The 24,468-nt window shown below is 47.7% G+C and overlaps 9 protein-coding genes and 1 non-coding gene across 10 annotated transcripts; 5 read left to right on the plus strand and 5 right to left on the minus strand.

The window, feature by feature from the left end:
• Nucleotides 1–234: 234 nt before the first annotated feature.
• On the minus strand, nucleotides 235–1,321 carry V8C40DRAFT_267063 (NADP-dependent oxidoreductase domain-containing protein; the record flags this gene model as incomplete). The annotated part of the gene is made up of 2 exons (XM_083219819.1): nucleotides 235–820; nucleotides 894–1,321. 2 exons carry the CDS (start codon nucleotides 1,319–1,321, stop codon nucleotides 235–237), a joined length of 1,014 nt encoding a protein of 337 aa, XP_083072231.1.
• Nucleotides 1,322–2,227: 906 nt separating this feature from the next.
• Nucleotides 2,228–3,860, plus strand: V8C40DRAFT_38001 (zinc-dependent alcohol dehydrogenase family protein). Its single transcript, XM_083222915.1, has 3 exons — nucleotides 2,228–2,641; nucleotides 2,698–2,717; nucleotides 2,777–3,860. The coding sequence occupies exons 1-3, from the start codon at nucleotides 2,518–2,520 to the stop codon at nucleotides 3,686–3,688; spliced, it is 1,056 nt and encodes a 351-aa protein (XP_083072232.1). The 5' UTR covers nucleotides 2,228–2,517; the 3' UTR covers nucleotides 3,689–3,860.
• A 24-nt stretch (nucleotides 3,861–3,884) lies between these two features.
• V8C40DRAFT_248338 (uncharacterized protein) lies at nucleotides 3,885–4,686 on the minus strand. Its single transcript, XM_083216517.1, has 2 exons — nucleotides 4,449–4,686; nucleotides 3,885–4,383 (listed from the first exon to the last, which is right to left on the minus strand). Exon 2 carries the CDS (start codon nucleotides 4,348–4,350, stop codon nucleotides 4,033–4,035), a length of 318 nt encoding a protein of 105 aa, XP_083072233.1. The 5' UTR covers nucleotides 4,351–4,383; nucleotides 4,449–4,686; the 3' UTR covers nucleotides 3,885–4,032.
• Nucleotides 4,687–5,077: 391 nt separating this feature from the next.
• On the minus strand, nucleotides 5,078–5,157 carry V8C40DRAFT_t135. The gene has a single exon. It is a non-coding gene; the product is annotated as a tRNA-His (tRNA).
• Nucleotides 5,158–6,315: 1,158 nt separating this feature from the next.
• V8C40DRAFT_248340 (Zn-dependent exopeptidase) lies at nucleotides 6,316–8,231 on the plus strand. Its single transcript, XM_083216518.1, has 6 exons — nucleotides 6,316–6,722; nucleotides 6,793–6,956; nucleotides 7,014–7,186; nucleotides 7,245–7,670; nucleotides 7,730–7,794; nucleotides 7,843–8,231. The coding sequence occupies exons 1-6, from the start codon at nucleotides 6,525–6,527 to the stop codon at nucleotides 7,924–7,926; spliced, it is 1,110 nt and encodes a 369-aa protein (XP_083072234.1). The 5' UTR covers nucleotides 6,316–6,524; the 3' UTR covers nucleotides 7,927–8,231.
• Nucleotides 8,181–10,333, minus strand: V8C40DRAFT_248341 (amidohydrolase). Its single transcript, XM_083216519.1, has one exon. The coding sequence runs from the start codon at nucleotides 9,842–9,844 to the stop codon at nucleotides 8,318–8,320; it is 1,527 nt and encodes a 508-aa protein (XP_083072235.1). The 5' UTR covers nucleotides 9,845–10,333; the 3' UTR covers nucleotides 8,181–8,317.
• A 3,038-nt stretch (nucleotides 10,334–13,371) lies between these two features.
• V8C40DRAFT_267068 (Isochorismatase-like protein) lies at nucleotides 13,372–14,210 on the plus strand (the record flags this gene model as incomplete). The annotated part of the gene is made up of 3 exons (XM_083219820.1): nucleotides 13,372–13,435; nucleotides 13,499–13,681; nucleotides 13,735–14,210. 3 exons carry the CDS (start codon nucleotides 13,372–13,374, stop codon nucleotides 14,208–14,210), a joined length of 723 nt encoding a protein of 240 aa, XP_083072236.1.
• Nucleotides 14,211–14,936: 726 nt separating this feature from the next.
• Nucleotides 14,937–17,694, minus strand: V8C40DRAFT_267069 (glycoside hydrolase; the record flags this gene model as incomplete). Its single annotated transcript, XM_083219821.1, has 3 exons — nucleotides 14,937–17,202; nucleotides 17,271–17,381; nucleotides 17,453–17,694. The coding sequence occupies 3 exons, from the start codon at nucleotides 17,692–17,694 to the stop codon at nucleotides 14,937–14,939; spliced, it is 2,619 nt and encodes an 872-aa protein (XP_083072237.1).
• Nucleotides 17,695–18,763: 1,069 nt separating this feature from the next.
• On the plus strand, nucleotides 18,764–20,860 carry V8C40DRAFT_38041 (uncharacterized protein). The gene is made up of 3 exons (XM_083222916.1): nucleotides 18,764–19,793; nucleotides 19,849–20,184; nucleotides 20,242–20,860. The coding sequence occupies exons 1-3, from the start codon at nucleotides 19,176–19,178 to the stop codon at nucleotides 20,809–20,811; spliced, it is 1,524 nt and encodes a 507-aa protein (XP_083072238.1). The 5' UTR covers nucleotides 18,764–19,175; the 3' UTR covers nucleotides 20,812–20,860.
• Nucleotides 20,861–21,215: 355 nt separating this feature from the next.
• V8C40DRAFT_248351 (cytochrome P450) lies at nucleotides 21,216–23,651 on the plus strand. The gene is made up of 2 exons (XM_083216520.1): nucleotides 21,216–21,774; nucleotides 21,823–23,651. Exons 1-2 carry the CDS (start codon nucleotides 21,545–21,547, stop codon nucleotides 23,246–23,248), a joined length of 1,656 nt encoding a protein of 551 aa, XP_083072239.1. The 5' UTR covers nucleotides 21,216–21,544; the 3' UTR covers nucleotides 23,249–23,651.
• Nucleotides 23,652–24,468: the final 817 nt, after the last annotated feature.

Raw genomic sequence — 24,468 nt, forward strand, 5'->3', positions numbered from 1 at the left:
ACTCGCCGCTGATCTAGTGTTTCCATCACCACCACGAATACGAGCTTGTCAACTCAGGCAAAGCTAGTGTCACCTTGCCAATGAGCAATCGGTAATGTGAACCTATATTGCATGCAGCTACCTAGTATCTTGGCAACTTTGATCAGAAATTTTAGTGAACTAGCCATATGAGAAATAATATTTGTATATCTCTTCATACATCACGCAATAACCATGCTTCATGCAGCATACAGCTTATTCCTTCAGCGGAACGGTGTCCGTAAACAGAGATGCACTCCAGCCTGGAGGGTACCTGTCTCCGATAATGGTTGTCTTGTTAATAGCTTTCCTGATCTCTGCATTCTCCTCATCGCTAATGTTCAGCTTCAGCGCTCCCATGTTTTCGTCGTAGTACTTGATCCTCTTAGTTCCTGGGATCGGAATGACCATGTCCCACTGCTTCAAGAGCCAGGCAAGGACCAGCTGCGAATTCGTGGCATTATGCCGAGCCGCGATCTCTTTCAAAGTGTTAACCAGTTCCAGGTTCTTGGGAAAGTTCTCGGGAGAAAATCGAGGAATGTTGATTCGGAAGTCTCCTTCTTCGAAATCCTCGGGCCCTTGAATTTGTCCAGTCAAGAATCCTCGGCCAAGAGGAGAGTAGGCGACGACAGCGACGCCGAGTTCTTGACATGTCTTGAGCATATTCGTCTCTGGCAATTCAATTTCCAGCGCAAAAGGGCTGTACTCCATCTGAACGGCAGTGATGGGATGCACAGCGTGAGCTCTTCTTAGTGTTGCGGCCGAAACCTCGGAGAGACCCAAATGCCGAACCCAGCCCTTACTAAAGAAGAGTTAGTATTTTCCTTTCATAAGGCATGGTAGAATATAAGGCAACGCTCAGCATTGAGACTTACTTCTTGAGTTCGACCATGGCCTTGACGGTGTTCTCAATGGGAACACTGGAATCAACTCTGTGGACATAATACAGATCGATGTAATCCGTTCGAAGACGCTTCAAACTAGTCTCGGCGCATTCCTTGGCATACTCAGGGTCATTTCTGACCTTGCCTCCGCCCAGGTTCCCCCATTTGGTTGCAAGAACGATATCTTTCCGCTTTTCGGGGTTGCGGTCAAACCACTTGCCAATGAGTTCCTCACTGTCTCCATAAACATTGGCAGTGTCCCAGAACCTTTCTCCAGTTTCATAAAGGTGGTCGAGAACCTTGAAGCGTTCCTCATCAGACTCTGTGGCTCCATAATAAGCGCTGATGCCCATCGCGCCAAAGCCAATGGCTGTGACGAGGGGACCATCAGTTCCGAGGCGCCTAGTAGGAAGAGACATAGTGGGATGAGTTAAGCTAAATGGTCTAAGTTGCTGTCGACGAAAGCGATTAAAAGCGCAATAGCTGCTGTTAAGTTGAATCTGTCGTGTGTAATATGCTACACGTTTATATGTTGATGCCATATGAATCTAATTGTTGAATCGACCCTTGAGATTGCCATTTCACTCTCTTTTATCTCAACTTTCAACAACATGTTCGTGAACTTGAGTCAAGTCTATCGGCAAGTCTATCGGCAATAAGAACCACGGAATTTCGAAGCGAGCGGGGATGGGTCGCGGTTCCGGTGCTCGCCTTTATGAAGCCGGCGTTAGCGGTGGCACGAATCGCCAAAAGAGGCAATTATTTCTTGTTCGAGAAGAGATGTTATGATGTGATGTCAGCCAGTGTCAACAACAAACGATGTTTGGAGATAATAGGCAAGATGTTTCATCGGTTTTACTTAAATTCCAGTTTACTTTTTCCGAAAACTACAAATGCCGCTTTGGCCGCTGTTAACTTGTCTTGTTGCAACGTTGAAACATACGGTGATACGACTCAGATGCCATCTAAGTCGGACTTTCGGTACCGACAACATTCTATTCACTGCAAGGAGGACCTTTAACTCCACTGTCAGGGAGGAGCTCCGCGGTGAGGTACGAGCTCCGCGGTAAAAGTGACTATGGTACTCTGAATCTGGGACGGAAACTTGGCGATTCAACAAGTCCGATCAGTTGAGCCCCAGTTAAGTAACACCTTTCATTCGATGGAGAAGGAACAGTCATCGGCGTTAGTTTTTTAATGTTTCTAACCATCGCCGATGGCCAATTAAATGCCCCATTCAAGACTCCACCAGATACCTGTTTTGGATTTCAGATTTGTCCGAAAAGACAATGTCGAAGAGAGTAATAAATGACTATTAAGTACGCAGCTCCCTCCACTATCCATCGAGAATTATAAATTGAGCGCTGACTTCTAAATCATTTATCGAAATGTCTTACTTTCTCCGTGTAAGAAAATTGAACCTCTGCAGCGAATTATTAATGTACGGAGTTTTCACATAGCGAAAACAGGCTATTGCAAGGAAATGAGACTGGTATAAATAGCATTCATTTGGAGAGTTAGAACAAACAATATACAATTCAAGAATTCTATCTGAGTATCGCATAAGTCGTATTCGCGACCCTATCCTTCAATATTCTGTTTAAGCACCTGAAAAATGGCCCTGTCAATTCCCAAAGTTGTCCACCAGTGGACTGTGAGCGACGGAGAAGGATTTGACGCTTTGCATTATTCTGAACAGCCGCTTCCTGAATTGGGAGACAGCCAGGTATTGGTGAAACGTGAGTTTGGCAGCGAGTCTGTTTTATAGAAATCGCCGTCCTAACAACGCGCACAGTGGAAGCAGTATCGCTCAATGTAAGTCGATATCGCATCTCGACTTTACATCATCATGATTAATAAGATTGCTTCTCAAGTACCGTGACCTTATGATAGCACAAGGGAAATCAATTCACCCTGTGGCTCCAAACGTTATCCCAGGCTCGGATGGAGCTGGTACTGTTATCGCAGTTGGCAAACACGTTCGTCGCTTCACTCCGGGCGACAGAGTTGTCACCGCGTTTTTCCAGGACTATGTCGGTGGGCCGTTCCAACTCTCTGCGGCCGTCTCAGCGCTCGGAGGAGCGTTAGATGGTACGCTTCGCACTTATGGGGCATTTAATGAACAGGGATTGGTTCGAATTCCATCGACCTTGAGCTCTCTGGAAGCTTCAACACTGACTTGTGCTGGAGTCACCGCGTGGAGCGCTCTTTTTGGGCTGTCCGACTATATGGTGAGTGCTGGAAAATGGGTTCTGACACAAGGAACGGGAGGCGTCAGCGTGTTTGCGCTACAGTTTGCAAAGGCAGTTGGTGCCAGGGTCGTCGTAACTACGAGTTCTAGCGAAAAAATCGATTTTCTGAAAGGCCTTGGTGCTGATCATGTCATCAACTACAAAGAAGACGCCGAATGGGGCACCACTGCCAAAGCGCTGACCGGTGGAGGCGGCTTTGACCATATCGTTGAGGTTTCTGGACCGGTGTCTATGAGACAGAGTCTGAAGGCCGTCGCAATTGGAGGCGTCATCAATATTGTTGGGTATTTGGGAGGCTCCAGCGGTGATCAGCCAAGCTTCTCGGACTGCTTCCAGCACAGATGCATCGTGCGGCCGATTGCGGTGGGATCTAGAGTCGTGCTGGAAGAGCTGTGTCGCGCGATCGAGGCAAACCCAGAGAAGCTTCGGCCGGTCATTGACCCTAAAGTCTTCTCCATGGATCAGCTCAAGGAAGCTTGTGAGTACCAGTGGTTGGGCAAGCACAAGGGAAAGGTGTGTGTTGAGATTTCTTAGCAAGGTGATTATGAGAAGATGATGAGGTGATGTGATGACCTTCCTGAGGAAGCTGTGTAAATAGAATCATGTTCTTTCGCATGCGGGATTATGTGCCATGTACATCAAAAGACATCCCTAACAAGAGGTACATATACTCCTCTCAGTTAACATATACCTGCATCTCACGTACAATATATTGACTGTAGCGTTGTTCCCGGCTAAAATTGATACCATTCACAGTCTGCTATGTTCCGACGCATCTCTGCCAATAAACGCGTATTCAGTACCACCACCATGTAAAATGGCGTCATGACACCACAGGGGTCCCCCTCCAAACCCCGCGCCAATTCCGCGACCCCTCTTTATTTCTCCCAGGTGCTCAAGATGGTTGAAGGCAGCAAAATTGGCTTCAAGTTTGTGAAGTTGGGGACGTCAGCAAAGACGGGCTTTGACTCCTCCGCCGTCAGAGCATTTGCTGCATCCTGGGGCTTTTCCCAGGTCATCAAAACACCTCCAGAGAAGGGCGCATCAGGGCCGCCCTGGATGACCTGCCAGCTCTTCAGGCCGATGGGGCCCCATTGCTTATTCACAATGGGCATGTGTGTGTTGATGTAGTAATCCATGTCGAAGTACTCGCCCTCCTTGGGCTGGTTGTAGAGAACGGTAAAGTTGGAGGCCATTGTGTCTAGGAAATGCTCGCTCGCTCAGTGAGTCTATGGGAGAGTCCAAATGTTAGTTGAAACCAATTGCGATGTGATACCGTGTTGTTCGCTCGTACTTTGGGTGCCAAGATATGGAATGGTAGTTGTAACTGTTGGATTGACAGCTTCGATACTCAAAAAGTTGCTTGAAAAAAGTATCTTTATATGTAATTATAATTGTCGATCGGGGCTGGTGGTAATTGTGAAGCGGTTTTAAGTTGTAGCCCTCCCGAATGATGCCGGGCGGAATTGGTGTTCTAGTGAAGCTACTAGAGCCGATCAGGCTTAACACTTCCTCAACAAAGATTGCAATCTTTGTGGGCCAACGCCCAAATATAGAGAGCTTCTAGCGGTCGGATTCGGCCGGAAGGAAATAGAAGCCGGATATTATAAGATACGAAGTCATGGCCACCCCAAGCGGGCACTCCAGAGGAGCATAATAACGGCAATTGTTGCCTCTAATTACTCATGGTATGGATACTACGCTGTATATAATAACGAATGATGTGTGTACTGGTAATTTGTCGAAGTGCCTTAGATTGTCAGGTCTGCTACAGTATTTTTCCTCATGTAGAAATGTAGCATACAGCACAAGCATTGAGGGGTTAACCCACGAAGAAAAAACTAAGAAAATAAAACAAGACTATGATGAGCAGTTAACAGCCTCAGGGAAAAATATGGAAATGAAGTAAAAAAAGAAATATCTTGCCATAACGAGGAATCGAACCTCGGTCTTCAGTGTTTCATATCCACAAACTGATATACTAACCACTATATTATTATAGCTTCGAGATATTTGATGGGTGGAGCCGGACTAAATTTTCATTATAAACACTTGGCAACTCCAAGGCGAGCGATACCTTTTTTCGTCGACCAGCCTTGACGAAGAAATATGCGGTCACAAAATTGCTGAAGGATGTACATGGAAATTATATTTTAATCAGGAGGGATAGTAAGCCTGTATAGTAGCTGGTTCGGAGGAAGGCTATGCTCCAGCTTTTGGACCAAATCCAGAGTCAATCCGTAGCTCAATCTTGTCGACAACAGTTGACCAAGTCAAACCTTGAAGGTTCATGTCACAAAGTATGACCGCTGCTACATAAAGGTTCAAGAACAAACTCAAAATACATGCGCAAACAGGTCCGAACAGCAAGGTTCAAGCACAACGAAATTGGTTTCAGACGGTGTAATCGTAGATAACGTATACAAAGGAGTAATGGGTCTTTTCGGTCTATAAGTTCCATGAATAGCGTTTACTTTCGTCTTCTATCCACACTACTCATGGGCAATTGGACAATTTTGAGAAGATCGCTTTCTTCTTCATTTGATCTCGAATCCTATCCAACTCCTAATCCTGCTGTGTAAGCACCCACGTCTCCATTGATCAGGCTTAATATTCCGCCGATGTCGTACTTGAGAACTGCAAAGATCTTCAATTATTTTTGCAACCGGCTATCATTGGTATAATATGCGCCATTATAGCAACCTCCGAGCAGAAACGCAATAGTTTGCGCATTTATTTCACCAAAAACCCTCTTCCGCCCAAACACTAGACATCAACGTGTCGCATCTCCGGCCACATTGATTGCCGGCGCGGAGTCAATCTTGGTTCACCTGCTATTTTGGCGTGGAACTTTCGCCAATGCTACAGTTGCTTTTCTTCTTCTCCTACTCCAACTTCCAATCCGCAGCTAAGCCCGACTGCCAAGGACAAGCTTGAAGACCTTAAAGCCCTAGAGAGGTGTTTTGGGTGGCTGACAAAATAGTTTTAGCCAATAAATTAAGCTTATATGTCAATTCTCCGCTCAGCTTGATCCATGCTTGGCCCGAATGTCACCTAGCTTATCTAGGAATGTTTTGCAACAATGAGGGGAGCCTTTTATTCTTGCGGACTCTAGCTACCAGATAAGGAAGCTCATTAGTTTGCAATTCGTCATATGTTAATGCAAATGAGTGGATGCCAATGTTCTTTGGGATGGCGCAAAGCAGCGGTATTGAATCTATGCTTTTTGAAAGAAGGGAGTATGGCGTCATTTGAGTTGCCGATTCATCTCCTGTACTGAAGTTAATGGATAAAATGAGCCACTACCCCATGGATACCGGAACGTTTCTTTCTAAACTCTTGACAACATCGATTTGTTCAGATTTCTAAAATGGTTACCAAAGCTACCCTTGCTTTGCTTGTGGCGGCTTTCCCGCTTGCCCTCGCTGCGCCCCTCACTGGCAGCAACTCGGAGCTTCGACTTATAAAAACTTCAGAAGATGACGTTGGCCAGTGGGTGACTGAACAGGAGAAGTTTGACAGATTTACCTCAAAGAACATTGGATTCATTGACATTACTGATATTAAGGCAAGCATGATGCAACTGGCGTCATTTACCCGTGGTCGTTACAGACATCGTTACTGACATCAACTCACAGGATGATGAGGTGCTATCCATTCTCTCAAGAGCACCATCAGACACCTCTCTGACTACTCGCGCTGTCACTTATCCGACAAGGGTCGAGCATGTAGACGAAGCCCAGTCGCTCATCGCAAAAGTGTCCACCACCGGTCCCCAAAGCTGGCTGACTACGTTTACTCAGTGCGTACTAGCCAATCACTCTCGCAATACAGCTCCCACATATTAATAGTTGATTAGATTCACTACTCGGCATTATCGCTCAACAACTGGCACTCAGGCTTCGGCTTGGCTATTTGACCAAGTCTCCACCATTGCCTCTGCAAGACCAGAGATCACTGTGCAAAGGTTCACCCATACCTGGAACCAGCCTTCGATCATTGCCCGGTTGCCCGGAGAGAGTTCAAACCTTAGTAAGCTCGCCATCGGCATACCCAATGCGAAATAACAGAGTTGCTAACGGAACTCAAGTCATCGTAGGCGCTCACATGGACTCCACCGCTGGCTCGACGACAGCCCGCAGCCCCGGCGCAGATGATAACGGCTCTGGATCAGTTACTATCCTTGAAGCCCTTCGTGTCATCGCCCAGTCAGACTTCACTCCCCAAAACACAATTGAGTTCCACTGGTATAGTGGTGAAGAAGGAGGACTTCTCGGGTCTCAGGCAATCTTCTCCAACTATAAATCCACTGGGAAGACAGTCCTTGCTATGCTCAACCAAGACATGACTGGATTTTCTCCAAGCAACCAGCTGGCTGTCTATACTGATAACGTTGATGCGGCTTTGACGCAATACGTCAGAGTAATTGCTACCCAGTACACGGGTGCTGCACCTCTTACCACGCGATGCGGTTATGGCTGCTCTGACCACGCAAGTGCTCGATCAAACGGTTTCCGTAAGTTTCTCAAGTATTAAAGCATCCATTCGGAATTCTTATTGACCTGTGATTCGCAGCCTCTGCGTTTGTCAATGAAGACACTTTCGAGAGGTCCAACCCTAGCATCCACACTGCTGGAGACGTAAGTATCACTATCAAGATTACCCAGTTCTAGCTGACATTTAGATAGTCTCTCGATAAGATCCAGTGGCCGGCGGTTCTTCGGCATGCCAAGTTTACTGTGGGATTCCTCGTTGAGGCGTCTTATCTTTGAGTGATTGCATGACTTCATATACGTTGTTAGTTAGTGGTGTAGCACGCAGCCAGCAGCTCATAAGATACTATGTTAACTCAATAAAAGGAAGTCAAACTATACATTAAGAAAGTGCTGTCTAGCGCCCCCTCTTGCTCGACTTTAATATTGGTACTAGTAGAGACCAGAGGATTATGGTGATAGTGGTGATGCTAGCATAAGTGACGATAATCGTTATATTTCCTCAGAATACTGCGACAGAACTTCAACTCTGTGTTGCTGCTGAGCGCTGAACATTTTTCCTCGAATTAGACATTTCAGTTAGGAATTTGTAGTGACCTATGAATAACAGATGACTCTGCTGATATATCGCTCTCTCCCTAGATCCTTCTCCTCAGTTGCCACCCATGGATTACAAAAACTGTGTGCCATAGCCAGTATCCTTTCCTCTCTGCACATCGACGGTCAATGGTGTTCCGTAGCCATAGCCGCTCGAGTATGCGCCCTCGTACGTGGGATAAGGAGTTTGCTTCCATATGCTTTGAATCTTCTTTGCTGACTTTAGGAATTCTCTCCGAATATTGGGGTAATCATTGTTGACAATTTTACCATCCCTTTTGACAAACTTTCCGTCAACTAATACGTGCAGAACATCGCCAACGTTTGCATGCATAATAATTGCCGCAACAGGATCGTCCCACCCGAGCATCGCAGGAGAGTTTTCCGCATCCCAGACTACTAAGTCGGCCTTGGCACCTGACTTGATGACACCAAGATCGGGTCGTCGAAGCGCTAGCCCACCAGACCTAGTTGCTAGCAGGAACGCTTGATTGACGGTCATGGGAGAATAAGTCGGGACCTGCCAATTCTCCAACACCTGATTGTAAAAATGATGTCTGACGGACTGCAGCCACATTCGAGCTTGGGTCAAAATATCGGACGAATAGGTAAAATGAGTATCAATGCCGAGTGCGGCTTGGTCTTGCACATCATATGAATGAGGGTGGCCATGTCCGTACTGCATCTCCGATTCTGCAGTGATGGAGATGTATTGGTTGGTGGAACGAAGCAGTTGCAAATCGTCTGCAGTTATGAAACTGGAGTGAGAGAAGACAATGGGAACGGTGCCATTCAAAATACCAAAACGCTGAACTTCGCTTGGAAGATTGCTTATACCCCATGGTCCGGCAAGAGAGTGCGTTGTCATGACTGAGACGTTAAACTCTTTGATGAGATTTGCAATGTCCTGTGCCTCATTGACGGTTGGATTTGGCCCCCAGAAGTCATATGCAACGCCGAGTTCTGTGGGAGAGCCTCCCACCAGCGCTTCTTTGTTTGTCGCCATTTCTCGAAACAGTGGAATCTGGTCAGACGCAGTGTAGTTGAGAGACGTGATGTTGTGAAAAGCAAATGTCCAAAAGACTCTAGCTCCGCTGTCAATTGATGCATTGAATCCAGCATAAGACGTGCTTGCAGACCATGTATGCGAAGCATGATCAAGAAGAGTTGTCACTCCGCCGTTCATGGCTTCGTACAAGCCAGCCAATTGACTAATATATACATCATCAGCCGTGAACTTATCTGCTGCGACAAATTCTCCGTAGCGGCTAAAGTATTCAGTAAGAGATGTGTTTGAGGCAATTGTCTTAAAAACCGTTTGCCATCCGTGGCGGTGGGTATCAACAAATCCCGGAGTCAGTATTTGATTCGATATGTCGACAACCTTCGTTCCTGGCGGCAATTCAGATGGCTGAGGGTTTGCATTCACAGATGCAATGCGATCATCTGTAACCAAAACGGAACCATTTCGAATGATTTTAAGATAATTTGCACTGTCGTCCCATGCGATAATTGTCCCGCCTGAGAGAAGAGTTGAAGCTGCGTCGACAAAGATGTCGGAGAGCCCAAGAGCTCCAAAGATGAAAGAGCGGTAGCGCATGAAGAATGATGTAGGGCGCGATCTTCTCAAGTCATACAATTGGTGCAATAGTTTCCGATTGCGCGCTGGAGTTCTCCATTCTCTCTCCAGAGCATTGTCGATTGTTTATATAGTCCATGTCAACGTTGTTGGTTGAAATGTTTTTGAGAGTTCCCATGACACCAATTCGACACCAGTTCGACACTATCGTCACCGTTATCCAATGGTAAATCTCGAACAATGCTCATCCAACGCTGCGTTCCACTGATCAATTAATTGAAGATCTTCCCCTCATGTTCAAGCGAGCCTGCGAAGCTCAAAACCACCCAATCCGAAATGACTTGTTACAAGTTATTGGGGTACGGCGTCTAATTTGTATGGGCATGTGGAACCGCTCGTTCGCCGAGGTGCGGGTCCATCACATCTTAAGTGATGAGAAGCGGGTGATGAACACGATTCGCCATTTACATAATAATTGGTAATGTTTGGGACGGCATCGGTGGGCCGGCTGGAGCCCTATATATCATTGTAAATGGACGCTGAAAGAAGATGCTAATATATCATAAACTCCAATGCCGCTAGACTTTGGCCGATATCACCTAAAAACAAATTGCGACCCAGTTGAGCGCGGTGACATTGATCGTCACCAACGCTTTTGCAACGGTGCCCCACGAGCCAGCCTGATGTAACATAGCCGGGTAAATGGTGTCTCCGGGATAAAGATAGGACGAAAGTTCTTGCACGTGTCTCAATTAAATAATCTCAAGCATGAGTAATCCAAACATGTGCCATGGCGAAGACTCTGAAGGGACGAACCATACGCGGCCGTCTCCCTCGGGCGATGTAGAAGAATAGGTCCTTATTGACGGCACGCCAGGTTCTTGCGTCCAGATTGGGCTGAATCATTTCTTCCAAGACAAGGGACCCATTGACTTGGTTGTGAGCGGACCCAACTTTGGGAAGAACAGCACGGCTTGGAGGGGGGCCACGTTCTGATCACCAAGGATGGGGGGGACGAGGGGATGATATGTGAAACCGCAGTATAGCATCGGCAACACGCTACACCAACACCGAATAGTAACGAGAGAAGTTTAGGTAGTGGCCGGCGCTTTACACCGCCACTTATTTGTTACACGGCTCCGGGCTAACATACTCTACGCCCAGCTAAAGTGGTGTCTAGGTCGGGATTGGGGGCGAACTCAGGTGTGAGCTGAGGCGGCCCGGACTCGGACTTTATTTTTCAACGATGTTTGTCTCTGGGTGGCTTAGAGTTCAATGTTCCTCCTGGTTTTGATCCTGTCCGACCACTGTTAGTTGAGAAATGTTCATAGGAAAAGCTCTTCCATCTCTGCGTCCACAAAAAATGATGGTGAACTGACTCAGACATCACTCAAAGCTTAGCAAGAAGCCCTTATCAAACTGTTTCTAAAGCTGGGACGCGTGTAGTGGGTCGATAGGCTTGCGCACGAGATTTGTAGAATACTAATATCTCGGCAGGGGCCAGGCTCAGGGGCCAAGCTAGGAGAAGATGTGTACTCACAGACATTTCTTGAGGTAGTACTTTTGAATATAGCCAAAGATGACCTGTTTGGTTTAGTTTAGATGATATTTTCTTTCGAGTGGCGAAAATTCAACATGTCAGTACACCAAGATCTGTATGTAAATACAAGATACGGTTTGCGTGAGGCTGACCCGTGTCCTCATTTGCCACTGGCAAGGGGTAAGAGATTCATCCCTTCGACGACATTAATCAATTGACCAACCGCATGATGCCACATAGAATTGCATACCACTTATCTTGTTTAATATTGTTTAGCTTAAGGTAGCTACACATCTCCAAGAGTGAAAATCAGGCTTTTAGGCTCCATCTCGCGAGAGCTAGACGCCAGTGTCCACAGGCACATATGGCACTAGCCGTTCAAGCGTGTCAAGTAAACCTCGGCAGATACGAATCATGAGGAGGTTGAAATACTATTGGTTCTTGTTAACGAATGCTTGACAATGACTAAATGATGAGACAAAGGGGGAGGCCTCGAGATTGGCAGCGACACTGTATACATGCGGCAGAGTGTTCATCGTATACCTAGAAATTTATGCATATGCTGGACACTAAATCTTTACACATTGCTGATGAATTAGCGGCAAACACAAAATCTTCGTCTTCTAACTGTTTGTCAAACCTGAGTCATAACGGGAGGTGTTGTTTTACGATTCATACCTTGTCCGATCGAAATCTCCTGGTTTGCCACTTCAGAGACATACACCACAGAGGCATATAAAAAAGGATTTCCCAGAGTATTGTCTCAATACCACTTCGTACATCCAATAGTCGGTTACCATCGAGACAGCAGTGCAGAGTTTGCACTAGCCTTCGGATACTGACTTGAAATGTTATGAAAATGAACGCGGGTAACGTCCGCACTCAGCATTGTACACAGTAACGCCGAGGCTTTCGAGACCCATAATCTGCAATGTATGAGGAATCTATTCCTTGCTCATGCTTCGTATGGCCCCAGGATCTTTTGACAAGAATACATACCATTAACCCTGTAAAAAGACACGAGCAATGGGCTTGAACAGCAGAAAGCCAAAGAGAGTTTGGTTCAATAAAGATGCCGATAATAGCCTGAAAAATCAATGAGCTAATTTTCCTACCAGCATCTTTGGTCTTCTTACCTATCTCTCTCATGATTGTGTGTTTGTGTGCACAAACACACAGAGGAACGCATTAACTTCACGCAATTAGGGGGAGTAAATATAGGCAAAAATCTTCGATTTGCTCGAATTTTTTTTTCCTATCGCCAACTATTTGAGAGAATAGACTCAGCTCTTACACAGCAGTTGAAGTGTGGATAGTAGCAATATAGTTAATGACATAGTTGTTGATAAGGTGGCGACTTTGGCTAACAATTTGTTGCCCATTATGCGATCCCTTCCCTCGCGGCTTGGCTTCATTAATGTCAGCCACTTGTCAACATAGCATAATTGCTAAGCTAACTCATTATAATTGGTGGAACTTGGCCAACTTTATCTCGTAAGGCGTGCTGTGCATCATTTGGAGCCAATCAAGCCACAGCTGCGGAGCTGACACTAGAATTACATAACGTGGACCAGGGCCTGGTCAGGGACTAGTCATCATTACAACTAACAGTGATGGAGGACAAAGACAAACCGGGCGAAGAGACAGATCCTGGTAGGCAGCTCGTTGTGTTGCAATGTGTGGATAGCCTCACTTGAATGAATTTGCTGACTGCAGAGAAAAGACCTCATCATGCATGCAAGGTGGAAATTACTGCGCTGGAAGCCCGTGGAACACTGTGACTGCCCTGCAGTAGTGAACTATCTTTGAAATCAGGTATTTTCTGAGCCATATTCTGAAATGAATCCTTCGTGAAGGCAAGCTCAGAGACAAGGATGTTGGACTATATATTCCCAGATGAATCCCCTCAGAGATGATTCTTTTTCTTCAGGCTCAAGCTCAACTCTGCAAATCACACTCTCCAATCCTCTCTAGTTCAACTCAGAACCCATCACACCAATCAGCAACAATGAAGTTCCTTTCAACCGTCGCCGTGGCGCTCGCCTCGATGTCTGCTACCGTCATGGGAAGCTGTGAGTAACGCGAGAAATCTTGACGGGGCTTGTACAGTATTGACATTTCTTGTTCTCTTGAAGCATATCCTTACGAAAGACTCGACAAAGAGAAGGCTGTTCTCCTTGTCGTCGATCTCCAAGATGGCCTTTACAACGCTGTCCGAGACTTTGAGCCAGTTACCTACAAGGAGAGCATCATTGCGCATGCCGCCATTGGAAAGCTGTTTGATCTGCCAGTTATCTTGACCACTTCCGCAGAGCAAGGTATGCCATTAGGCACTTGAAATACTGTTACATAGAGCTAAACATACAACTAGGCCCCAACGGACCCTTGCCAAAGGAGATTACTGGCATGTACCCCAACGCAACTTTCATCAAGCGCCAGGGTGAAGTCGATGCCTGGGACAACAAGGACTTCCAGGCTGCTGTCAAGGCTACCGGCAAGACTCAGGTCATCCTTGCCGGAATCGTTACCGATGTGTGCACCACTCATCTCGCCTTGTCTCTTCGAGCTGCGGGATACTCTGTCTGGGCCAATGCCGAGGCCTCTGGCAGCTCTTCTACCTTTGTCCGCGAGATCTCCAACGACAGGATGAGACACGCCGGTGTGCAAGTCGTCAGCCTGTTTTCTATTGTTTGCGACCTTATGAGGGACTGGCGAAACGTCCCTGGTGCCGCAGAGGTGCTTCCCTACCTTGACACGTACTTCCCCGTCTACGGCATGGTTGCTCGGGCTCACGCCGCTGCCAAGCTTGACGGTGTTATCCAGCCTGGTGAGGCCGGTCTTATCTAAGCTGTTCGTGGGACTGCTGTTGGGTTAATGACTCTTGTGGACTCTGTGGGATTGGAGAAAGGATGAATATCCATAATTACATAGTATGTTTTAGTTGACCTTGGTATGGGTTTTTCCTTCTGGGTTTTCCCACGCCTCGGTGTGAATGCAAGGGTAATTTGAACTATCATGTTTATATGCTATGATAAATCGAGTCTATATTAAGTACATGTAAGGAGCATCCTATCTAAGGGAGCCAACCTCCCGGCTCATTACTCGGGAGATCACAAAGCGGGCCAACTGCTTCGACCCAAAATGGCGATATTTTATCCTTGGATCCCGAAACCCGTTTTAAATGGCCCCCAAAACTCCGTTGTTTGATATGGGGCAATATCTTGCGAAAAAAAAAATCACTTGTGAGATGACCGCTTTTCTCCCCACTAGGCATAGCGCTTCTCTCAGCCAGCCTTCCTACTTCTTACTTTGCCTTGGATCTCGATGTCATTTGGAATAATATCTACCTTCCACTTTAATAGTATCTACTTACTTGGCTGTACCAACCTATTTATAATCTGTGGGTATAATTAATGCACTGCGCACATGCTCGAACGAATATGGTGAGATCCTTTCTACGCAAGCGAGCTCAAGCAAAGGCACAAATCATCAAGATACATGTCATACAAGCTCAATTGGTGCTAGATAACTATCCAACAAACATATTTACATTATTTCCCAGTCCCAATCACTTCAGGATCTTCTTGGCAAAGTGCTAATCTTTGTTGCTGAACCAGTCAAAGTGAAGTTAAACGTCACTGGCCCGTTGACATCCAGGGTCAAGGTATAGGCACCGGGGTAGACCCATCTATCACCGTTGGTATCTGCACGAGCAAGTGCTCCGAGGGGCACCGTCAAAGTAAGCTGTGAGGTTGCACCAACGCCCACCTTCTTGACACGCCCGTACGCGGCCAACTGCTTGTTCGGGTGAGGCGCGGGGCCTGCATTCGTGGACTTCAGGAACAGCAAGCCGACGTAGTCAGATGCTAGATTTGCCTTGCCGCCGGTGTTCTTGACGTTCACGACGATGGTCGCGAATGTGGCTCGGTCCTTGTTTGATCCGGCGTTATTGACGATGGTAGCAACGTCAGTGCCAGCAGTCTTGGTGGATCCCAGTGACACGGAGAAGTTGGTGTAATGCAATCCGTAACCGAAAGGAAGGACAGGAGTGCCAGTATACCATGCGTATGTGCGTCCAGGAATGCTTCCGGATGGTCGAAGGTTCATGTCTTGGATGTTGTTGTTGTTGATATAGTTGGCAGGGTATTGTGTGATTGGAAGTCTGCCAGCTGGTGGGCTTGCACCGGTAAGGACGTCAAAGAGAGCATTGCCACCTTCTTGGCCAGGATATCCAGCCCACAAGATAGAGTTAACCTTGGAGTTGCTCAGCAAAGAGCTGTCGTCAATCTGGCCACCTCCAAACTGCACGATAACCAAGGGCTTGCCAAGGTTAGCCAGTTGAGAGATTAAGTCCAATTGGTTTCCGGGCCAGGTGATTGCACTACGGTCAAAGCCCTCGTTCTCCACAGAGATGTCAATTCCTCCGAGATAAACGATGACATCGGAAGAGCTTGCGGCAGAGAGAGCAGCATTGAATCCGCTAGTGTCTCCAGAGTTGATGGCGGTTCCCTGTGCGTACTTGACATTGCGCCACCTTGACTGGAAGACTGTCAGGGGGTTCACCAATACCGGTGCTGTACCAGCGTAGTTGCCTTGCAACTGGGTGGTGGCATTGACCCACGGACCAATGACTGCGACATTCTGGAGAGTGGGCGAAAGAGGGAGAGTGCCATCGTTCTTCAACAGGGTCATTCCTCCAGTGGCGGCATCATGCGCAAGGGTTCGGGTCTGTGTGGTGTTGACGTTGCCCCAGCCAAGAGAGCTGTACTCTGCGGGCTGATCGAACCATCCGACCTTGACGAGTGCAGAGTACAATCGAATCAAGGATTTGTCAAGAGTAGCCTCTGTAGTCATACCAGCCTGCACCGAGGCATTCAGGACGTTATAAGAGCTGCCACAGTCAAGATCAGTGCCGGCATTCAGAGACATGGCAGCAGCTTGAGTCAAGTTGGCGGCATAATGGTGGGGGTCAAAAACGTTCTCGACAGCGTCGCAGTCGGAAACAACGTAGTTGAAGTCCTCGGTAAAATTGTAACCATCGCGAAGCACAGATTGTAGGAGATAGCTATCAGCACAAGCTGGGACGCCATCAACCGCATTGTAGGCGCACATGATGGATCCGACCTTTGCGTCACGAACGCAGGTCTCGAACATTGGAAGATAGTAATCAGCCATGTCCTGCTGGGTAGGCGTAAGATTGTTCCCAGTGCGACCGTTCTCGATATCGTAAGCAGCAAAGTGCTTGCAAGTTGAGATAGTTCTGAAGTAATCGGGATCAATTCCGCCCTGAAGGCCGTTGACCAAAGCCAGTACGTAACCCGAGATACGGAATGCATCCTCTCCAGGGGTCTCCATGCCTCGACCCCAGCGGGGATCACGGAATGGGTTGATGTTTGGCGTCCAAAAGTCCAATCCAGCAAATCCATAGTTGGCAAATGCACGAGCCTCAGTGCTGATAGCAGTGGCTACGCTCTGGACAAGAGCATCGTCAAATGCGGCAGAGAGAAGAATAGGCATGGGGAAGCTGGTCGCTGCGCTGAAGTTGGCTCCAAGAGGCGACTGGAATTGCACGCCAGTGCTGCCAGCGACGCCGTGGAGCGCTTCATTCTGCCATTGGTATGCTGGCAAACCGAGTCGTCCACTGCCAGAAGCAGAGCTACCTACGTTTGAGACCTTTTCGTTCAGCGTCATAGGCGAAACAATGGCGGCGGCTCTTTGGGCAATGCTCTTGGTGGTGTCACAGACATCATTGCTGCAAAGAGGATCGCGAGTGCAGTCAGGGAATGAAGGCGTCAAGGGAGGGTTTGACGATGGATTAGTGACTTGGTAAATGTTGATCCTGTGAACTTGCGTTAGATGAAAAGTTCGTTTTTCTTATTATATCTGATCCTGGAGTTAAAGACATACATGTTGCCACCTCCGCAAATCTTACTGGGGTCCGCAGGGCATGGCGAAGTGCATTGGCTCTCGTCAGCTTTGACGGAAGTGCTTTCAATGCGGTGGCCACAGAAGCATTGGCTATAGAAAATAATTATGTTAGAATCAACATCTTGAATTGGCATCATTTCCAAAGCTTTAGAGCCACTTACATAGTGAATTCAACTCCGGCATATTGGTAGCCAGCCGCACCGCAAAGGTTGGCACAATATTGGGGCGAATTGAGATTGTTTACAGTCAAAAATGGCCCTGCGAGATCGCGAGGCGAATTTGGATCATGATAGCAACCCACGTAAGTTGTTGTCGCTTGGTACGCAGGCAAACAAGTTCGGGATTGAGCGAGGTGGAAAAGAGCCATGGAGTACATCCATGGTAGAATGCGTAGGCCCGCCATGACTGCCTTTGAAGATGATACACCAAGTGATCTGGAGTATCAGAGCATCGATCGGTGCCCGAGTTCCTATTGATAGCTTTTCCTCCTCCCTTTTGAAGCAATCAATTCCCACCTATTATATACATGTCTATTTTGCATGTGCATTGCTCTCCGCTCATTCTCGCCCGCAGCTTTCTGACTGCATTGAGAATTGGCTTCATGTCTCATCCCAGTTTCTTAATCGAGCAAGTTTTGTTTTGTCCCGACGGGATATGACAAACTGCGGGCTACCAGACCTATTTCTCGTATGCCGATCCTCTCCATCTCCGGGTACGCCGTCACTTACATCTGCCAATGTTACCCTGTACGAAGGGCACGAACGTGAAATCTCCTAAAACCCATCGCTTTCCCCAGATTTTCCCGTCTCCTAAAGGATAGATTACCGGCGGCTCCTTCAATCGACAGCCAAGACAAGGCCTTCCCCGCAACCCGATCTGGTATTTCGTACCTCTCCGCATTGTTTAGTCGCGATGTTTCGAGTGGTTGTGTGCGTCGGGAGGATGAAGGATGCCGCTACTTCGGTTAGGCTTAATGTCTGGCTCGATCTTGTTGTCATTTAGCCTAAAGTGAAGCAGAGCAACGTGATATTATAGCTCGACCTGCAGCGTAGCGTTGGGAATTGCCGGCTCCAGGCACCCAACGTTTCCACTATGCATAGCAAATCCGGCACATCGCCTTAAGAGAGTTAGTTTTCTCCCCCCATTCTATATTCTCCGTCCTCGATCTTGTTTTTTCCTCGGTCGTTGTTACGCAACATCGTCATAAGTAGGTACTTGATGCGAAGCCAATGAGAGGGGGCTGAAACATGCATTTCCTTACTACAAATATAGTAGGAATCTGACCGAGATTACTGCCGAGCCGAATGTTGCCGATGGGTTTGCGGAAGGCGACTAAGACTCCGTATTCCGTACCACGTTTTTTCATCGCCCTTGAGAATCCGCCATTCACACGAGGCTATTCGGGTTTTCAGAGTCGGGCTTTCAATTGAGGGTTCGCAAGTAAAAGGGGCTAGCAGGGAGCTTCTTGATCTGGACTAGTTGGTGTCCAGCTGTCAGACACGGCTGGGATGCGCCCTATTCAGTACCGATTACACCAGCAAGACCAGCATCAGACCTAAGCAATATGCATTCTAGCATCGGATGATTGTGGGCTTACTTCATTCTTACTCCAGAAAGTCGGGGCGGTGTTCTAGGTGCTGAAACATAGTAAAGTCCGGTTTTCCGAGGATCGGAAAAGGAAGCCGCACAACACGCGAATGGTATGGAGTTGTAGTTTGTGACAAAATGAATAGGAGACACAAGTTGGGAAGATAAAAGCGAGGAAGGGAAGCGCTAGGGGCTCGTTCTATTTCTCAGGATTCTTCATTACTCAACAGGCCTGCTCTTGTCAACTACCCGAAAACTACTATCTTCTTCTTAGTTTGGGTTATAGACTTGCCCGGTATGAAGGCAACTCTCAAAAACAGCCTGCTCACAGCGGCTACGCTGCCGGCTATTGCCTCTGCCGCTTGTATCTCCTCGGGTAACCAAGCTACGATCCAGAATGCTCTGCAATCTGGAGGCAATGGTGCCGTCGTTCAGCTCTGCCCCGGTGCTACGATTCAGATCACCGATCAGATCAGCTTCACTGCCGACAACCAGGAAATCTCCACCCAGGGCTACCCTACGGACAGCACAAGGGGTACCATTCAGGTTGCTCCAGGCAGCTCTGCGAGCACTTTGATCTATGGCAAGAACTTCAACAACATCCGCATCAAGAACCTTCAGCTTGAGGGCAACAGAGGTGGAGCTGGCCTTTTCCCAGGTGGCGCTGCCAACATTGAGATCGGCGGCTTCACCACTGGCCAAACCGTCTCCAACGTAGCTTCACGAAACCCTCGTGGTTGGAGCTGTCTCCATGCCATTGGCTCTGGAGATAACAACAATCCCTGCAAGAACGTTACTATCGTCAACAACGATATTGGTCCTTGCGGCCAGTCTGGTACTGATGCCAATGGAAACGGCCAGTGGGCAGATGGTATCTCACTAGATTGCACTGCATCTCTTGTCCAGGGCAACACTGTTAGTGGCAGCCGCAAACAAAGATGAATTCTATAAGCTGACCTCTCTGTGATAGATCAATGGCCCTACTGATGGCGGTATTGTCATCTTCGGTTCTCCCGGTAGCACCATTACTGGCAACACCATTATCTCGTCCCCCGACTATGTCGGCTTCGGTGCCATCAACATGGTCGACGGCGAGTACGACGGTAGCTATGCTGGCGTCAGTGTCACCAACAACAACATCCAAGGCCAGAAGCTGTTCAACCTTGGCATTGGCATTGGTGCCAACGTTTGGTCCTTTGGCGATCCCCCGCCACCTCTGAAGGGCCCTGCCACCGTCTCTGGCAACACCATCAGTGGCCATGTTAGCTTCCCCATTGCCATCAATGGATGGTCTAACGGCCTGACGGTATGTTTTCCAGTTCGCTTGTCATACCCATTAATAGTCTGCTAATATATTTTGCAGGTCACCGGAAACACTGTGTCGGGTGTTCCCTCTCCCCACTCCAGCTTCTCGGATGCTTCCCAGTGCAGCTCTCCCATCCAGAGCGTTTTCAACCAAAACGCAAACCTCATCTACTACCCCGCTGGACTCACTGGAACCACGAACCTCCAGTCCGGATTTGTCGCTGCCCCCGGCAACACCACCAACTTCTTGTGCTCGACTATCGCACTCCCTAACTCGGTCACCTTCAATGCTGGATCGTTGACCATTTCCACCGATACTGGCCCATTTGCAAGCCTTCACAACGTCATTGCCCAATACCAGGGTGACAACAACCTTGTTGTTCTCCAGTCCGGTACACCTGTCTGGGCTAGTGGACACACCCTGAGCCAGGGATGCGGTAGCCCTTCCGGATGCCAGTTGAGGTTCGATTCCAGCGGTAACCTTGGAACTTACTTCAACGGCGCCGTTCAATGGCAAACAAACACTGGAGGCCAGGGCAAGACCATGGTTGTCCTCAACTCGGCTCCTTGGATCCAGATCAAGGACGGATCTGGCAATGTCATCTGGGACACTACCAAGAGCACCTAAGTCCGAAAAGACAACGCAAATCACTACTGTATATAGTATGACAATATGACAACGTAAATACGCGTATATATCGCGAATGAATTGAGGAGTTTGTTCCGTCATGTATCCATTTGCTTCAGGAGTGTATCCGTACAAGCCGTGCTCCGTGCTAATGTAAATAACCAGTTGTGGGACTGACCACGTAATTCGCAGTAGTTCTCTCTATACGCGTAAAGATATCCAATCGAAAGCCGCGAATCCTGGAAGTGGTTCTGAAGCACAAATGCGGAAAATGCCCAGATTGAAAATGTTTCCTAATTGATACCACTGGCTGTCGTATTCATGCTAGTATACGAGTACGAGTAGCGGGACAGGTTGAGCGCTAAATGCTGGCGTTTCTGATAACATTCATCAACCGGGATAGAGGTAGGCAAACAACATATGTAGCGAATCCAATTGGCTGCAATTTCTTACCGCAGGGGTCTATACACGTATCCCTCTCTCTCCTAAGCAATATGATACTTTCGAGGCAGCATCATTCACAATTGTCAGCTTTGCCAGGTAGACCGCTTAAGCCACTCAGCCCTAAGGTTGAATTCACAATTAACCAGCTAGTGCTGAAACGAAGTTATCTCAACTAGCTCATAATAGCGGTCTAGCCGTGGTTTATTACAAGTACTCCAGATGCGGCACGTCCCTGAGTCGTTCGTCATGAACGATCTAACTGCCCTGGTCTGCTACTGCTATCTTAAATATGGCAGATAGCATAGTCAGAGATGCTTTCGCGTCAATTCGAGGCCAGGACGCGCCAGTATCTGCTACGTCCTATCTTGTCCTCTTAGCTGCTCTTTTCGTCGCGTCTACTTGGGTTTATTCACGCCTTCAAAAGAACGAGCCAAAGGATGACTTTCCTCCGTGGGTTCCGCTTGAGATTGGCGTGAGCAGCGCATTGATTCAAGTTGGTGGAACTGTTTCAAACATTTTGTCCGTACTGCCAATACTCTGCATCATCTTCCACTAACTAGAAGGTAGTTCGCTCCTTTCGCGCGGTAAAGGGTCCCTATTCGGTCTTACCTCACGACACCAAATCCTGCACAACCTCGACAACATTGACAGAGTGTTCACCAAGGGGCCACATATTCTCAGCGCCGACGTTTTGGGATTGCGTTTGGGTATTCGTGTCTTTGGTGCTAATTTGACTCAAGATGTCTGCGAAAAGTTTATGGCTATAAACAGAAAGTTGACGCAGATAATTGAACGATATTTTGTCAACGAGGCTTCGGCAACGGCTTCGATCCAGGCGGCCCATATTCCGGAAAAAGTAGCCCAGCTGCTTAGCTTTTCATCGGATGCTCAGAAACAATACCAGTGGGAGCGATGTGCGTCCCTTCGGGTTATACCCGCTGACTCCAAAGGACAGCCGGATGCTGTTGAAGCAGATCTCGAGTTGCTCATGAGAGACTTTGGTGCCTGTGTCTCTATTCCGCGACTATATGGCCAGGACTTCTTGGATCGCAATCATAACCTCCTTGAAGACTTCTGGAAATTTGACAACAACGCATTCCCTCTCCTCGTGATTGGCGTGCCGACGTGGGCTCCTATCAAGTCTTTCAAAGAGGCTCTCGCAGCTCGCACTCGCCTCCACGATGCGCTCGAAGGGTTTTATAACCGCATAAATCAGTACAAGCGCGGCCTCGCAGTGGACTTTGACGCCGATATGAGCGATGTTAGTGCTGCAGCCATGGAGAGAAATAACTTTCTCGCGGAGCACGATGTCCCTATGCGCGCCCGAGCAGAGCTCGAATTGGGCACTTTTTGGGGCTTGAATGCCAACATGCAGCCAATGGTTTTCTGGCTTCTGCTCTATATCCACTCCACTCCTGGGCTATTGGATGAGTTGCGGGAGGAGGTCAGCTCGTGCATATCCTTATCAACGGCAACTAACCCGCCGCAAATCACCGCGTTTGACTTTTCACGACTGAGCCATGAGTGTCCTCTTCTGAAATCTTGCCTCTTCGAGACCTTTCGGCTGGTTGAAGAACCAACATCTATTCGATATGTGTCAAAACCCATAACGGTGCACGATGGCAACCTTGAGCACCACTTCAAGCCGGGAACCTGGCTTTCAGCCCCTCACGCCCTCCTCCAATCCGACCCATCGATCTTCCCCGAGCCCGACAAGTTTATTCCGGATAGGTTCATTGAAACAGATAAAGAGACAGGCGCCCGAGTCGCCCGATATGGAAAACTCAAACCATGGGGATCCGGATCGGGAGTATGCAAGGGAAGGACGTTTGCTGAGAAAGAGGTCATGGGCATTGTTGCTTGCTTCATCACATTGTGGGATATGGACAATGCTGAAGGGTCGTGGAAGCTCCCCAGTATGATTCCCGGTACTGGAGTCAAGCGCCCGCAGAAGGCCATTCGCGTTGTCATCAAGCGCCGCAGTTTTGTATAAACAGCTACAACCTGAATCATTCTTGTTTACAAAGGATGCGACAGGGCTTTTCATGACCGCCATGATGCGATAATCAGCGGCATTGTTGAAGCAAAGAGAAACTGCAACCCGAGGAATGCTGCGGGTATTTATACAGTATCCCAGATGTGGATCATTTTTCGCACATAATATTTGACTGGGATAATTCTGATGTGGTAGTGTGGATATAATAGGATAAGTAAAATTGAGGATGCAGGGCTTTGGGAGACTTGACAAGGTTGCAGAATACAAGTAGTAACATGCAGTTCACTTTTCATCACCTATTTGCCAGCACTCCAATGTAGCTACCCAGCATCTCGCGTCTTGAAATTGACATAGTAGCAGATAGTAGAAAAAAGAAAATAGTGATGGTAGTATGGAGGAGTAATGGATATGAGATAGTAAAGGTACACAAATATAAGCAGTTACTTTAAAAGGCTAAGCTGGTAGATTGAGTGTCTTTCTTTTACATCTCGTATGACATGTTTCATAATACTACACACGTTATCTAAGGAGTTTGGCTAATCATCGGTCCCTTGAAGGATCCCAGTCGTTGAATATTTATGTTTCTCATGTCGCCTCTAACCAAGTACATAGTCAATTCAGAGCCAGCACTTCAAGATATTGACCTCGCTTAACTGACAAATATCCCACAGGCATTGTACCTTTTTCATCTTTCGCTATTGGCCTAGCCATATTCCAACTCTTCAACCAGTGATCGCGCCACCGTCGAATTCTCTAGGGTAGTCTCGCCGAACGGGATGACGCGGAATGAGGATCTTGAAGCTGCTCGTGTATTGGAGAAGCGGCGCAGCATGGATAAGGGTTACCTGTCCAGGGATAGTGAAGCTCCCTTCAAAGTATTCTACAGGACGCTGTGGCGACAAGGCCCCTAATCTGAGCAATCTATCGGCCGGATCTCTTCTAAAACATGTAATAACACATTAACACCTCCGATGTTGTTTCCGCAGCCACAGCCAGCATCATGCGCCGGAATAAAACAAGTCGCACGTCATTGAGAGTATTAAGCTGATATCTCAAATATGTCCAGATGTAACAGGCCTCCTTGTGACCAAAATTATAAGATTTAACGTCCTGCGCGACGCTCTCAGTCTGTCGGCAAAGTTTGTGTTAAGCCTGAGTCTGCCCTCTTTTGACGCCAATATCTGCATACAACTAGCATGAGGTGTGATTCCAGCAAG

Source organism: Trichoderma camerunense (genome assembly GCF_050948025.1).
Source record: "Trichoderma camerunense strain CBS 138272 chromosome Unknown V8C40scaffold_11, whole genome shotgun sequence".
Taxonomy (NCBI): domain Eukaryota; kingdom Fungi; phylum Ascomycota; class Sordariomycetes; order Hypocreales; family Hypocreaceae; genus Trichoderma; species Trichoderma camerunense.